The sequence below is a fragment of the Eubalaena glacialis genome, chromosome 1, assembly GCF_028564815.1.
Source record: "Eubalaena glacialis isolate mEubGla1 chromosome 1, mEubGla1.1.hap2.+ XY, whole genome shotgun sequence".
Lineage (NCBI taxonomy): Eukaryota > Metazoa > Chordata > Mammalia > Artiodactyla > Balaenidae > Eubalaena > Eubalaena glacialis.
The window spans coordinates 77,161,718-77,178,308 of record NC_083716.1 but is presented as its reverse complement, the minus strand read 5'-3'; the positions used below and the strand labels follow the sequence as shown (position 1 = coordinate 77,178,308).

The 16,591-nt window shown below is 42.3% G+C and overlaps 1 protein-coding gene across 4 annotated transcripts in view; it reads left to right on the top strand.

Moving 5' to 3' along the window:
- ARID5B (AT-rich interaction domain 5B) overlaps window positions 1–16,266 on the top strand; it is a 188,920-nt gene extending 172,654 nt beyond the window's left edge. For all 4 annotated transcript variants that reach the window (XM_061181548.1, XM_061181567.1, XM_061181557.1 and 1 more), the window contains 2 exons: window positions 6,693–6,891; window positions 10,246–16,266. In XM_061181548.1, coding sequence (XP_061037531.1) covers window positions 6,693–6,891; window positions 10,246–12,399 — 2,353 coding nt within the window. In that variant the 3' untranslated portion in view covers window positions 12,400–16,266. The remainder of the gene's footprint in view (window positions 1–6,692; window positions 6,892–10,245) is intronic.
- Window positions 16,267–16,591: the final 325 nt, after the last annotated feature.

Below are 16,591 nucleotides of genomic sequence, written 5' to 3'. Positions count from 1 at the left end.
GCTTTATCATTAAGATTAAATAACTGTATTCTCAAGCATGCCACTGCACAAACATCTTTTCAATTATGTGAGTAACAGATGCCTTCACAAAGGAACTATTGAAAATTCAGAAAGCATGTTTCCAAAAAAGAAAGGAAAAAAAAAAGTATCAGATGACAGAAGAATGTAATTGTTTACCATTAAAATATATCCTTAACTCTTCCACTGAAAACCTCTTGGAACATTTTGGTTTTGTGCAAGTTATTACAAAGTTTGATCAAAGTGATATATGTTTGGGGGAATTGTTGAACATTTCAGAAGCTCTGGGATGTGTGGTGTCTCACTTACGTGGGACTTGAATGCGACCGTTGTTTGTGCTTTTACATATGGACCCTTCATGTTGGGGGTGCACATCATGTTGAAAACGCTGTAGTTGTATTTGTCTATTATTCTTGAAATGATGTTCATCTGCCCTTGAAAGAGATCCAGAAGAACACCCAGAAGTTTCTCTCCACCCCCCCCACCCCCCCCCCCCCCGCCAACCCTGGCTCCCACAGCCCATGTATTCGGTTCAGGGGCCTGTCATCCTGGAGCTGCGTCTCTCACGCTGACCCTCCTTCATGGGGGTCAAACCACCATCCATCAAGCCAGGGATCCCAGCACCTTTCTTTCCTCTCTTTGCTTAGTTAGGGTCACAGTTACTCCACGACTATGGGAAGGCATAGAGTCATCAATGGGCCTCAGAAACAGCTCTCCCACAACTGGGGCAAATGGAGAAAATTAGTGCCTTCACAAGGTTTTCTTGTTCTTCATCTGCTTGCCCTTGAGTAGGTAATGAAGCCCCTAGTGAGCTGATTATTTTCCCAAGGCAGACATTTTCTGAAGACGAGAGGCCATTGATAGTGGTCGTTGATAATAATGGGCCGCGTGCCATTTAGGCATCTTAGAGTGGAATACAAATGGTGCTCTTTTTACCTACTTCCTTTTTCAAGAGCTCTGTACAGTTTACCGTTGGTAGCTCATGGGCAAGCTGAGTCTTTCACACAGAACCCATGTTGCATTCTCCCACCGTTTTCTTGGCTCCGGTGGGTCCTGCCGCTGGCTTATTCCCCGTGGCCTGCATGTCAGCGTGGCGCCTCCCTCCATGGTTCGGTGCTCCAAGCTTTGAGTTCACACCTTCGTCTGTCAGAAGCTGACACTGAAGTCCTCTTTCTCCGCTCTCTTTGTGACTGATATTTTGTTCTGCACTCTGCACACCATTTTTTCTGCTCCACTGAAACTTCCTTATACCATAAACTGGTGGAGATCTTCATCTGGAGCCCACATTTTTTCTTAGACGGAGCTTGGCTTTTAAAAGAATAGGAACAAAGCGGCATAATTGCCATTGTACTCACCAGTGTTGTGCCCACTGATGAAACCTTCCCACTGCTCCGCACGCTGACGTAGCAGCACATTTGTGTATTTGGCTTGTGTTTTGGTACTTGCCCCCCCCTCCCCCGCCCCTGCCACCAACAAATGCTCTTTAGCCATTTTTATAGTGATGGTCTGGTACCTTGAGCTGGAGGTGAACAGTATGTGAGATTAGAACTTTCCATGTTTCTTGGAACCTTAACAAGTGTGTGTACTTCATCTTCAAAAAAGAAAAACATACCTTCTTTTGGCTCCATATTTGGTGAAAGAGTGCTTCCCACACTTCACAGTGAAGTTATATATTTTCAGTTTCTGGCTGAGAAGGGAAATGTCTGGCCAAACCTTAGAATTTATCGACCCTAGAATCAACTTGGAGGTATAATAACTCCATTTGGGATCAGATCAGGTCTGAAGCCCCAGTGGAACCAATATGTCATTTCTTTTCTAATGCCACGATAAAACCTAACAGTTAAAAGCATAGTAGTAGCATTTTTGCCCTGATATGCACGCCAACTTTATTCCCTCTGCCCCTAAAATATTCTGCTGCAAAGGCACCCGTAGAAATCTGGGCCTCGAATTGTTCACTGGTTTGATAGCATCAAAGTGCCTATGAAGTAACTAGGGTAAGTTTGAGGTTCATATACAACCCTAAAGATTTGCCACTATGCCGCGGAGCAACTAGGCCCGTGCGCCACAACTACTGAGCCTGCGCTCTAGAGCCTGCATGCCACAACTACTGAGGCCACACGCCACAACTAATGAAGCCCGCCCGCCTAGGGCCAGTGCTCTGCAACAAGAGAAGCCACCGCAATGAGAAGCCCACGCACCGCAACGAATAGTAGCCCCTGCTCGCTGCAACTAGAGAAAGCCCGCGCGCAGCAACGAAGACCCAACACAGCCCAAAATAAATAAATAAATTAAAAAAAAAAAAAAAAAAGATTTGCCACTTCTTCTAACTCTTCAGACTGAATCAGTCCTAGACATTCTTATAATATCATTTTTCAGAGCTCTATAAATACATGGATTCTCATTTCTCCTCTTAAGCACTGTTTGCTAAATGTTTTGGCCCCAAAATTCAGTCAGTCATTCCATGCAAGCATTAGTCAATACAGGAGACATTAGTGGTTACTCGTTCTGATGAGATTTGACATTATTTTTCCTCTGTCTATGCGGAGGGGAGGGGAGTGTTGCCTAATAAAGATGAAGGGTCTTTTCTTCTTTTGTATGAAATGCAAATGATGAGGACATGTGCAATATTCATTTCTTGAATATGAAGCTGCTGCTTTTTGTTGAGAAAGAGAGGCAAGGCCCTGGAGGATTTCAGAATTTGTAAATATAAAATTATCTGCCTTCATGTTTAAAAAAATAATAAAAGGGAGAAAGAGTTGGCAGGTTGCCAGATTACTTACATTACAGTAATAGATTTGCTGACCCTTGACTTCTGCTGAAGAGAAATGTATTGAATTTTTCATAATATCAGATGAGGCAGATCTAAAAACCTAGTATACTGAGCACCATTATTTAACTTGAGATTTAACAAAGCAGAAATCTTTTCAAACCAGCAGTTTCTTGTATGATGATAATTTAGTGGCTCAGACGCTAATAAATCAAGGTTATAATGCCACTGATTTGTTAATTTTAACTTGGGTTGATTTTAAGTTGTCTTTATTTAAGAAAAAAAAAAAAAGGAGAAGGAGAAAAAAATCTTGCTTTTCACAGTGACTGAATTTAGTAAGAATCTCCGTGATAGAAAAAGGCTCCCCTACTGTTTCTGCTTTGGGGTGGAAAATGTTATTCTTGTATTATTCCTAGGGAAAAATAAAATCTCATGCTGCTACAATTCTTATGCCTATGGAAAGATGTTATTTTTTAATACATGATGGCTTACCTATTTCAGATCCATTAATGGCATCGTAAATAAGCATTTTGCTAATCTGAAATGTGAAATCTGGATAATAGTAAAGGCCCATTTATCTGCTTAGCTTTCAGTCCTCAGACTACATTAGATTGGGGGGGTGGGAGGGGGAATTTCTCTGGGTTTTCTAATGAATATATTGCTTCTCTTCCCTATTACTTCCATCCACCAGAAACCCAAACCACATTCTTAGAGTTGCAGCCCATTGAAAATATTTCTCCTGTGTAATGAGTTCTTAGGGGCTGGGGTGCATTTTTGCTTTTATCTGTACAGTTTAGAGGCTGATTAAATCTTTGTTGTAAGGTGCAGTCATGTTGCATTATACTAAATTCTTTATACCACGCTTGCTGCATTGGGCAAAGTTGACCTTATGTTGGCTAACCTGTTTTCACTGGTATCGCATGTACGTTAAATGTTTAAATGTTCAGAAACCTATAGTAGCTTTCGTTCTCTGTACTGTGTAAAAACTTCTAATAATCAGATGATAAGATCATATCCTGTGGGGTAATTGTGTTGTACCATGACAGGATAACTGAAAAAACATTCAGTGAAAATCGTACCAAACGGAAATCACTATATGAACAGCGATTGTTTGTGTGCCGGGTGAGGGGAGCTCTGCTCTTCAGGGCTTAGCTGGTCATATTTCTACTTGTTTCCTTTTAGCTGCTGCCTTTCTTGTTTTATTTCGGGAGCCTTTATTCCCTGAGCCACTATAATTATCTTTCAGTGATTTAGAAGGGAAAAAAAACACTCAATTGACCTTTACACACACACACTCACACACACTCTCCCTCTGGAAGCCTTGAACAAGCAGGGTTTGTGTTTGGATTCAGTTTTACCTTAGTCATACCTCTTTCCAGATACAAGAAACATTTAATTCCAGATTTCCTGCTTCTGGCTTTAGGCCTTTGACCAGCAAAGTGAAATGTATTTTTTACTGCTGTCAGCCAGCCAGCTGCTGAGCTGAGTGAAGGGAAGAAAAAAAAAAAAAAAAAAAAAAAATGAAGGAAAGGGAAAAAAAAAGAGAAAGAAATGCAATAGAAGTGTTGCCCTGCTTCTTGAACTTGCAAAATTGTGCGAGGAAATTAAAGTCTCCTTAGCACCCATCTAGAAAGCTGGGTTGGCCCAGGACTATCATCAGGACCTGAGGTGAGGGGTCCTCACCTTGGGTGTCTCTCCCACCCAGTTCTCTGCTTCCTCTCACCCCCTTCCCCACACTCAGAGGTAATGCTGTCATCCTTAGTGAAGGGAGTCCCTCACGGTGCCACCATCTCAATTAGAGAGTGGAGTTTGGGGGGAGGGTGGTACCAACAAACAATAACCATTGGAATACCCAGACTTCAATGCTCCTTGGGTTCCCATGGCAACCAAACAAAAGTAAAACAAACCTATCTGTCCTAACAATAAAAATATGTTTTCATTAAAGTCAATTTAACATATTTTTCCTAATTTAAAATATTCAATGCATTTTGCTCCCGGACAAAAATCCCCAACCTGCCATTGCTGAAGGGGATAAAGTCCCTGGCAGAGCCATGCAGATAAAAGCAACTGGGGGGAATGTTGGGGACTTTACAGATGAGACGGAATACCTTCAAGTATGAACAAGATTGCTTTTTTCTCTCTTCTGCTTAGTTATGCTTTTTATTATATAAACATTAACTGTAATATTACAGTGGGAAGCAGGTATTTGGCAGCCATATATTATTTTAGTAAGTCTACATAGAGAGAACAGTTTCCAGTTTTAGCAGCTGTAACATGTTTAAACTCAGTTTGTAATGGGATCTGAAGATAACTATTCCCCATGGGCTGTGTTGATCTTCATGGCTGGCCCACTGCCAGACGCAGGGCTCGAAACTATTATTCACGCCTTCTTGCACATACCTTGCCTGAGCATGCTCAGTAATGACTTTTGTTTCTAATTGCTATAAATTGAGATTTGATTTTCCCATAATTTACTTGGTATTTTATTAAAGAGTGAAATATCATGATCACAAATGTCCCCACGTCTGTACTCACAAACCCGAACAGTTGTGTACGTTTAAGTAGTTGAGATCCAAATTGCATAGTTAGAAACCAGTTTTAGGATAGCTAACAAATATCCAAGCCAAAGAAGTTTTTGCCTGGGAGTCTTAGTTTAAAAATAATTACGGTTCCCAATATTTGAACAGATTTATGTTGTTTATAAGCCAAGTACATTTTCTTCATTGAGTCAACTTGTCTTATTTAAAACAAATTATGTTTGCTGTATTAAAGTTCATATTTTTAAGGCTGAGTCTTGTATTAATCCCACAGTGAGTCATTAATCATACCAAATGCATTATAAAAACTTTAATCACTGAAGTTGAAACTGAGATTGTAATGCAATCCATCCCGTTTAATTACATCAGCTATTTTTCCCTTTCAGATCAAGCGCTATGTTGCAAAGGGAAAACAGATTAAAACAAGAGCTGTTTGATGTTTCTCTTTTTAGAGCAATTTTATGTACTTTGTTTAAAAAGTTATATAATTAAAATGCTTGAATTTTTCAGCCCTCTGATTTTTGTGGCTTGAACGTTCTGTCTGCCTTCCTTCTCTCTGGGGCCCTCTTTAACTTGGCACCCCAAAACAGAGCTTCTCATACTGGAGGCACCTACCCCCCTAAGAGCTCTGGATAAGACAGCCGTCTCCCCGCTGTGCCGCGCTTCCCTCCCGTAACCTCTTTATCTTAAGTGTCTGGTCTATATTTTGACATGAATGAATGCAAACTTGGGAGACAGGCAGAACTAGGTTCAAATTCCACATCTAACAAATGGGGTGACTCAGGCAAATTATTTAGTCTTTATGGGCCTCAGTTGCCTCATCTGTTGAAAAGGGAATAATAATAACAACAACAATAATGGTAAATACTCCATAGGGATGTTGTGGACATTACGTGAAATAACCTATATAATGTACCTAGGGCATTACCTGGCACATACTAGTACTTTACTAGAATGTAAGCCTCAGGGGCTTTGAATATCTTGCTCACTGCTCTATGTTGGTGCCTAGAACACTGCCTGACACATAGTAAGTGCTCAATAAACAGCTGTTGGCAGAATGATAAATGAATGGCAGCTAGCATTATAGTTGCTATTATTGTGATGTTGTTATCAGCATTTAGCCAGGTCCCATGGGCAGTGATAATGATGTGACTTTGGATGTGTCCATTGGTATCCTCGGTGTACAGCTTCGCAAAACAAGAAAGAGGTCTTGCAAAGCAGTATGTAAGCTACCAGGTGCTGGTTTTGACCGGGGAAGATGAAGTCACTCGATAAATTGCCTGTATTGAGACAAGAAAGTAAACCCCCATAGCATCAACACTACTGGAATTGCCTGCCCTGACCGATCCTCTCTTCTGATACCCTTGTAGATTAATCCTGCCGTATGAAAGGTTTATTAAAGGAGAGGAAGATAAGCCCCTGCCTCCAATCAAACCTCGAAAACAGGAGAACAATTCACAGGAAAACGAGAATAAAACAAAAGTATCAGGAGCCAAACGCATCAAACACGAAATCTCTAAGAGCAAGAAAGAAAAAGAGAATGCCCCGAAGCCCCAGGATGCATCAGAGGTGAGTTGGGCTCCTCCACAGAAATACCTCTGTGAGGTTGGTCCTGCCTCGGGGTCTTCTGGAGCCCTGCATCCATAGCTGCATCCCTGCCAGAGACAACACCAGACTAAGAAACCTAATCATCTAAACTTCACAGTTCCCTGAGTAGTGGGCCTTTCGGGGCAGCACATGGATTGAATGGGATAGGCCAAGAATAGGATCTAGAAGGAAGCAAACATTCTGTAGAAAACTGAGAGCAGACCCGACTTTGAGATAGAAGGAGCCAGAGCTCCAGCTCTTAAAGCCAAGGGACTCCCGTGTGAAAGATGTGGCTTCTTTGCCATTTCACAGCCAGCCTGTCTGAGGAGTTGGTGTGACTTTAAAACACGCATTGTGGGATCTGCTGTGTCTCTGCAGGACTGTCCTAAAAACTTCAGAGATTTGTTTGCCTCCATTAATTGACCTCTGTGCACCAGACTTGGGTTAAGACCAATTTAGAAACATCTTAAGTACGTATTATTTATAGGGGAATTTTGAAATGGTTCCTCTGAAACCATGATTATCTGTCTTGTTAATAGGTAGTTTCTGAACCTTTTAAAACAGGCCCCAGCTACCCACAGCCCCCAACAGCTCTCTGGTAGAAGCCGTTACTATCATCGTCCAGACAGTCATGGGGGGTGAGCTGGGCTCTGTTTCAAGAAGAATAATAAAAAACTCTGCCGCCCATTAAAAAAAAACCAAACCAAAACAAAAAAAACTTAGCAGCCACATTTGAAGACAGCAATGTTCTAAGATTCAACCCCAGAGGGAACTTTGGTGCTGATATTAAACACCCCCTAAAAATCAGGTTTATAATGAACCCATAAGAGACTCTCTAATTAAACACCGGCTTAAAACACCCTCACAACACACACACCAGCCTCCTAACTAGAAATTAACTTACCGAACTGACTCCTGTGTAAGAAAATAATATTAATACCAAGAAGAGAAATTTGCTTTTTGTTTCATAATTACTTTAAGCTCTAGTAATTAAAAGGGGGGGGATGATGCAGAGATTTCTAAACATCTGCAGGCTTGCAACATAAATGGCCAAAAGCAAGGAAATTCCAAGTTAAGGCTTACATTCCATTCTCCCTTTATCCTGTTGGTCTGGTGATTTATTATAGGGCTTGGGATCAGTGAGTTCTATTAGATACCATATGTACAGCATTGCCAAAGCACCAGGGGACAAACTGAGGACCAAGAGGCCAGCTGACCTTTGAATGGCTCCACTCTGGGCATGAGAATTGAAAGGGCTGGTTTGTGAGTTGGGGGAGGAATCCTCAACCCATGCCCTAAGCCCATCAGCTTGGGAGGTGACCACTGTCAAGAGTAGAGCCCGATGCCCTGCGGTCCACAGAAATCCTGAAAGCCTTAAGGCTCCCTGTTTCCTGTAGGCCCCCACAGGTTCCTTTCAGGGACTGTAAGTATCTAAGTGACCAAGGTCATTATGATCAGGTTATCTAAACTACCTGGAATCCCACACCCTCTCTCCAAGGTTGACCCAAAGATAAGAATTGCTCCCCGCCTCCTACACAGACCCATGTTATATATATATAACAAGTATATTTCTCTCTATATATAGAAGTATACTTGCTATATATATTTCCATACATAGCAAGTATATTTCTTCTCATTGACTGTGTGTTTGGGGTTTGAATTTTATTGTTGTTGTTATTATTGTCATTGTTTTTAATTTGGAGATAGGAGGGCTTAAAAAGCCCTTCTAGTCAAACCCACTATCTTCAAGTAATCAGATTATAAGCTGTGTGGTGGGAAGGTACCATTTAATATATACTAAGGCAAATCATAAAATGCCATCCTACAAAAAGGGTCCTTTACTTTTTTTTTTTTTCTGCCTAGCTTTCAATGACCTCCTAAACCTGTTTACAACCAAAAACATAGAACTTCGTGTAACTGAAGGCCTAGGTCATAGAGACATCAGTGGGGCTGAGACTCCTCCACAGCCCCATCAGAAACTAACACTTAAATGCAATATGCCTTTTTCCCTAGCCGTAGTCATTTTTCTATATTTTCATGTAATGTATAAGCTCACGAGACCAATGATGATTGTTAATGTAGAACAAGTAATGATATTTGTACTGGAAAAGGCAGCTATTAGTACAAAAACAAAGAAAGGAAAAGAATGATGATAAGCATCCCTCAAAAACAGGGATATCTTGAAGTGGATTTAAGGAGAAATATCTATGAAATGGGTATGGTTCCTTAAAATTTTTGTTTCTATGCATCCCTACACCAGCATCCTCAATCTTGCCCAAAGATGCTAAAGTGGTAGGCACTTCTTTCCTTAACAAAGAAGAAAAATACTCAAGGGATGAGGTGGGGGGAGGGGGGGAAGACCGTCTCAATATAATCGTTTTGTGACTGTTCTCCACCAAGACACATCAGGGCAGAGTGACAGAAGTTTTGAAAGAACTTGCCAGTCCCCCTGGGTCACAGATGGAAAGTTAAGATGACCTTCTAAGGCCAAAGTCTGCACAGCTACGTAATGCCATGAATGAGTCGAATTGCACCCGCAACTTCTGTCAGTAGGGACACATAAAGACCATCCATCTCATTGACTACAACTTATTTCAGTGAACAGAAAAGCTGTATGTGTTGTGGCATTCACTGCTTGAATTTTGACAATTTCATTTTCAGCTTTAATGGAAATGTAGTTTGCTGCAGCCTAGAAGGACTTGGAGTCCTTCTGTCCCTCAGGTAGACAGGCTGACGTTGCATCTGCATAATTTTTCAATATTTTAGCTTTATCTGCATGTCATATGGCACTGGGTAGAAATTATTAACACTTAAGCATTGCTAATTTAACGCATCATATTGAACATGTTAGGACGGGATTTGCTCTCTCGAAGAAAAAACAAGGGGGTTTAGTAAGTTTGTTGTTGACACGGGGTTGGATTTTTGAAAGAGAGATTCTAAAACAAATCTTTCTCCAAAGTGTCATAAACTGCAACATGTAATTTAAAACCCATTTGGATAATTGACTGATTTGACAAGAAAACAACCTCAGAATTAAACTATATATTAGAATCAAGGAGTGATATGATTGTATACCGGGAGTACATAATTCTTTGCTATTTTGATAGGTATCTCATAAGGGACTGGAGTGAATATGCATATTTCCCCTAATGTTTCTGTAATTTATATTTCTTTGTTTAGAGCCATGATTGGGGAGTAATAAAGCTTTACAGAAACTCCATGAGCTGACTGAAAAGGCTCTTTTCAAAAAACGGCTGTGTGTAATATTTTATTTCATAGCATAAAGTGTCAACGCATTTGGCTTCCTTCTGACTATCTTTTGCAATATTTTATCAGGTTTCGTCAGAGCAAGAGAAGGAACAAGAGACTTCACACCAGAAGAGCATCACTGAGCCTCTCCCCGTAGCAGACACAAAGAAAAAAGTGGAAGGGTACCAGGATTTTGCAGCAAGGCCCCTGGTGTCCCGAGCAGACCCAGAAAAGGACGACGACACAGATCAAGGTGCCAGCAACGAGGAGGCAGGAGAGAAGGGGCCTGCCCCTCCACTCGCGAGTGCCCCTCTGGCCCCCGAAAGGGATCCAGCCCCGATCCCCGGGGCTGGCAAACAGTCGCGCACCTCTCCCAGTGCTCTCCTGGACTCAAAACAAGAACCCAAGCCCTGCTGTTTTACAGAGAGCCCTGAAAATGAACTCCAAGAAGCATCCTTCCCCGGCTTCCCCACCACGCAGCCACCACTGGCAAACCAGAGTGAAATGGAGGATGACAAACTCCCCGCAATGGCGGATTATATCGCCAACTGCACCGTGAAGGTGGACCAGCTGGGCAGTGACGACATCCACAGTGCACTCAAGCAGACCCCGAAGGTCCTTGTGGTCCAGTCATTTGACATGTTCAAAGACAAAGACTTGACTGGGCCCATGAATGAGAACCATGGACTTAATTACACCCCCCTGCTCTACTCAAGGGGCAACCCAGGCATCATGTCCCCGCTGGCCAAGAAAAAACTTTTGTCCCAAGTGAGCGGGGCCGGCCTCTCCAGCAGCTACCCTTATGGCTCCCCACCCCCTCTGATCAGCAAAAAGAAACTGATTGTGAGGGACGACCGGTGTTCGGGTTTGTCCCAGGCCCATCATGGCCAAAGCGCTGACCACATGGCAGTCAGCCGGCCGTCAGTGATTCAGCACGTCCAGAGTTTCAGAAGCAAGCCCTCAGAGGAGAGAAAAAGCATCGGTGACATTTTTAAGCACGACAAACTGAGTCGATCGGAGCCCCACCGCTGCAGCTTCTCCAAGCATCACCTTAGCCCCCTTGCCGACTCCTACGTCCTCAAGCAAGACGTTCAGGAGGGCAAGGAGAAACTGCTAGAGAGAAGGGCTCTTCCCCACTCCCACATGCCTAGCTGCCTGGCCGATTTCTACTCATCTCCTCATCTCCACAGCCTCTACAGACACACTGAACACCATCTGCATAACGAACAGACATCCAAGTACCCTTGCAGGGACATGTACAGGGAATCGGAAAACAGTTCTTTTCCTTCCCACAAACACCAAGAGAAGCTCCACGTAAATTATCTGGCGTCTCTACATCTGCAAGACAAAAAGTCGGCTGCAGCAGAAGCCCTCACAGATGATCAGCCAACGGACCTGAGCCTTCCCAAGAACCCTCACAAACCCACTGGCAAGGCCCTGGGCCTGGCCCACTCGGCGCCCGGGCCTCAGGAGAGCAAGGGCGCCTCCCAGTTCCAGGTCATAAACAGCCAGAGTCGAGACTGTCACCCCAAGGCCTGTCGGGTATCGCCCATGACCATGTCGGCCCCTAAAAAATACCCTGAATCGCTTTCCAGATCGGGAAGACCTCACCCTGTGAGACTGGAGAATTTCAGGAAGATGGAAGGCATGGTCCACCCCATCCTGCACCGGAAAATGAGCCCTCAGAACATTGGTGCAGCGCGTCCCATAAAGCGTAGCCTGGAGGATTTGGACCTTGTGATCGCCGGGAAAAAGGCCCGGGCCGTGTCTCCTCTGGACCCCTCCAAGGAGGTCTCTGGAAAGGAGAAGGCCTCAGAGCAGGAGAGCGAAGGCAGCAAGGCCATGCACAGTGGGCATGCCGGGGGCGCCTCGGAAAGCCACAAGCTGCCCCTCTCCTCCCCTATCTTCCCAGGTTTGTATTCTGGGAGCCTGTGTAACTCGGGCCTCAACTCCAGGCTCCCGGCTGGGTATTCTCATTCTCTGCAGTACTTGAAAAACCAGACTGTGCTTTCTCCACTCATGCAGCCTCTGGCTTTCCACTCACTTGTGATGCAAAGAGGAATTTTTACGTCGCCAACAAATTCTCAGCAGCTATATAGACACTTGGCTGCAGCCACACCTGTAGGAAGTTCGTATGGGGACCTTTTGCACAACAGCATTTACCCTTTAGCTGCTCTAAATCCTCAAGCCGCCTTCCCATCTTCTCAGCTGTCGTCCGTACACCCCAGTACAAAACTGTAAGCCTGGCTCTGCCTAGCATCCCAAATGGCGTGGATAACAGAGCTTCACTCCTTAGCCTCGGGGTGACGGCTTGTAGAATTAGAAGTCAGTATTCTTCTAATCTGGGGTGAGATCAGTCCTGGCCAAAAGGGGCCTAGAGGGGAGGTGAACATACCTGATATTTCCGGGATGACTCTAGCCCTGGCTGGTCAGTCTTGAGCCCCTGCCAACACAGATGCCCTCGCACCTCAGATCGTTCACTTTGCACGGGGATCTTGTGAAGGGATTCATGTGTATCCAGGAAGAACTTAGAGGACCCCGTCTGAGTTCTGATGGTCAGGAAACAATCTGGGCAAAAAAGGGCAGGTATTTCAGAGGAAGGGGCAAGGAAGACTGGCAAATATGCCAAGGGATGCCCCTCTCTTCATAAAACTCTCCAAGGTTCAATCAATGCAATGTATAGTGAAACTTCAATAGATCTTTCATTTTGACACTATTAAACAATCCAGAGAAGTAAACACTGTTAAACTGACTGTATATATTTGCTTCTTAAAACTACCCGTATCACTGTTTGCTCACCTAATTTATATACAGGTAGTCCTATTTTCTCCCAGTTCCTTCTTGTCCCCTTTTTTTTTTTTTTTTTTAATTAAACAGTATCGCTTTTGTTTGCAGGTCTTGTTTTATTTTGTTTTGTTTTGTTTTAAAGGCTGACTGTCCTTAGTTGTTGATGTGTGTTTGTAATTTTTCCACATCTTATCATTTTGAGCAGCTTTGGGTGGTAATGTTATTGTTTACAAATTGAAGCAACTGATTCTAGTGGAACAAATGATCAAAGAAACAGTTGAGCACACAATAGTGCAAAGAACGTTCCTTTGCAAATCTGCAACTTACTTAAGGATTTTGTTCCTCATAAATGGCATAGTTGAAAGAGCTTATACACTGCTTACCCGGCCAAATGCTTTGCTTTGAAGTATTGGGTTATGTGAAAATATCGAGCATTGTACTTACCTTATCTAGGCTGTGAAACTGTCCTACATACCAGAGGAATCATAAAAACAAAAACCTCACTGGCAGCAAGCTGCTGAATAACAACAGAGTCTAGAGGACATATTTGTGGGCTGCACACATATTTTAGGAATTTCAGAAATTAGAATAGAAGCCAAAATGATTTACATTCGTGTTGGCATTGATCCCTTTAAACAGTCTGGGAAAGGGGGTTGGGAAGAAGATAGAGCTTGACTATCCAGAAGAAAATGAACAGCGGGAGGCCCAGGCACCAGATACCTGCCCAGGGCCGTGGTCTTTCGAGTAATAGGTGGTCACATTGCCTTCCTCAAGCTGGTTTCTCGCTATTCCCAGGGAGAACCTCATAGGTCACATCTTTCGGGGTAACCGGCAAACTGATTGCCCATTTCAAAAGAAAGCCATCCTCTTCGGGTTTATGGGGCATGACTTCTGTGTGTATGCACACACATAGGGTGATCTGTGTCATGTTTTTAACCACCTGGCAATACAGTCCACTTAACAATTTCTTTTATTGTTGGAAAGAAATGGTCAAGCAGTCAAAAGATGTAGAGAATGTGTACTGTCATTCTTGCCACTTTATTCTGTTTGCTGCCGAGACGTAACATCAAGGTGGATGCATTTTCTAAGTGTGTTAAAAGTCGATCGACACAGAGAGTGGATTTTCCTTCCAGGTCCCATCCCTGCTGATAAGACTGCTTTGATGAACTCCCCAGTCAACCCTCCCCTGCCCCACCACTACCGGTAGACATTAGAACCATAGTTAACCAAGTCTTTTACCTGTGAGATATTTAATTCTATGAAAATTGATGACAATTTTCAACTTCTAAATAGGTAACTTGACTGCAAAATAATCAAAACTGGTAAACAGTGAAACCGTGGCTCTTAAACCAAGCCATGCATGCCGTGCATTTGTATTGAAATGTCTCTATGATACGAAGCCAAATATTCAGTGTAACATACTTAATATCCAAAGGTGGAAACAAAAGAATGTAGAGATCTAGTTTTAAGAGTTCCATTTGCTTCAATTAATTATTTACCTTCCTGTGGAATAATATATATATATATATATATATATATATTTAATAGAACCATAGATAGACTAGTAGAATTTAGATTATAAATGTGTGAATGCAGATTATCCTGCTATTGCACAAGATAGAGGGGGGAAAAAAATCTCAATTCCAGCTGGCAGAATGCTGGCCAGGACACATATAAGAAAGCTGCACTAGATTGAATAGTCACAGAATCAGAGGACATGGAAGAAGGAGGAAACTCCAGTGTTTCTGCAGCTGACATGGGCTAGATCCTACATGGTTTCTCTGAGCTCGTTTCTCAAAGAAAATGGGGGCATCTGTCCCTGGTGGAGCTCACCTATCCATTTTGAATATGGGGCATTTGTTTTCCCCACTGCAATGATTTCAGTCTGGTTTCATCATGTTGGAATTCGATCACACCATTTTCAAACAATGTTAACATAGTCCAGCTTTTGTTTTTCTCATCTCTTCCAAGAGGAGATTCACTGTTTCTGTCTGAGGAAGCTCATACCCTTGGCAAAACAGCAGGACAAATAAAGAGAAATGGGGGTATACATTCCCAACAGAAGCAGTGTGTTGTTTTAAAACTCCGAACAGAGATCTTGGAAATCTTTCAAAAAGACCATTGAATTCTTCATTGGCTGAGAACTACATTTTAAAAAGTCTTAAATAGGGCTTTGTTTGCATTGTTTGAGTTCAAGGGGCCTTATTATTGAATGGAATTGCACAAGCCTTTCTTTGTGCAATCAAACCATTGTTATTGGTAGTTCTGTAAAGGAAACTGTGGAATCTAATTGGCAGTGGAGTCATAAATCTATTTACGAAGTGTGGCTTCCAAGAAATGTTGCAATTCAAAATGCACTAAGTCCGTGATTTACTGGAGATTTGGAGATTCTAAATAATATTTTTAAAAAATTTCTGGCTTAACTTTTGGCAACTCAACATTAAAGAAAAAAAAAAAAACCCACAAAAACCAGCCCAACCAAGTTTCAGAATTAAGTATTCTAGTAAGTGATTGGAACTTGTAGTTTTTGCCACAGGACTGACTTATTTATTTACTAGCTAGACGCTCTTAAGTTCACTTGTTTATCAGGGCATATACAGAAGGGTTTGTTAAAACTCAGCATTGACTTTACAACTTTCTGACCTGGTGCATGAATTCTCAAGTACTGTATTTCACTGTGTTGGTGTGTCTGATGGAAATTTCGAGGTGATCCCACAAAAATATTTTATGTAGTGTGCCTTCAAAGAGAACCATTTATTTCTCTTCACTTGTTGTCCCACAAGTCACATTTGGTCGTGGTCAGCCAAGTCCCATCTGGTCTAGTTTTACTCTTGTCCCAATTTTAAAGAAAAATGGGAACAAGTCTGCCCTGGTGAGACCCACACCACTGCAATGAATATCTTGAGCACTTAAATTCCAGTGTTGGCTGTTGATGTATTTGATATTCTGCTTGTCTCCTCATGGTTGAAATATGTCTGAAGAATAGCAGCATAATCTCTTGGCTGTTTATACTTTTTTAAACCTTCCTGTGTTGTAAATATTGTATACTTTTGGTGACTCCAGCTATGTAACCTCTATGCTCTGTAAGGTGATTATTTGTATATAGCAACATGGCCCAGTGATACTATATAGTTTCCCAATGGAGAGGTTATTGAGTAACCTTTGCATTAGTTTAAACACTACCAGAAGAATGCTGAGCCAACTATAAACACTCAATTTTGTATGTTTTCCAAATTGTACTTATTACTGCTTTTGATACTGTATTACGTGCCAATAGTTTCCCAATCACATAGCAGGCAAGAGATATTTTGTACTTTTTGATCCACTGTAATATTTAATAAAAAATGTTACTATCTGTTTCCTTTTGGGTGTAATCTGTCACTTCCTCCTGAGGAGCCCTGTGACCTCACCAGAGTACTTTCCACCCCATTGTCCCCAAATAGGATAATAACAATAACAATGATGATGATGATGTGTATGTTTGTTGAGAACCTACTGGGTGCCCAATTGGCATACAGTATCTTTACTCTTCACAGCCCCATGTAAATATGGTTATGCCCATTTTACTGATGAGAAGACTGAAGCTTAGGTAAATCAACTTGCCCAAGATCACCTGGCTAACAAATTGGCAGAGTTAGGATTTGAA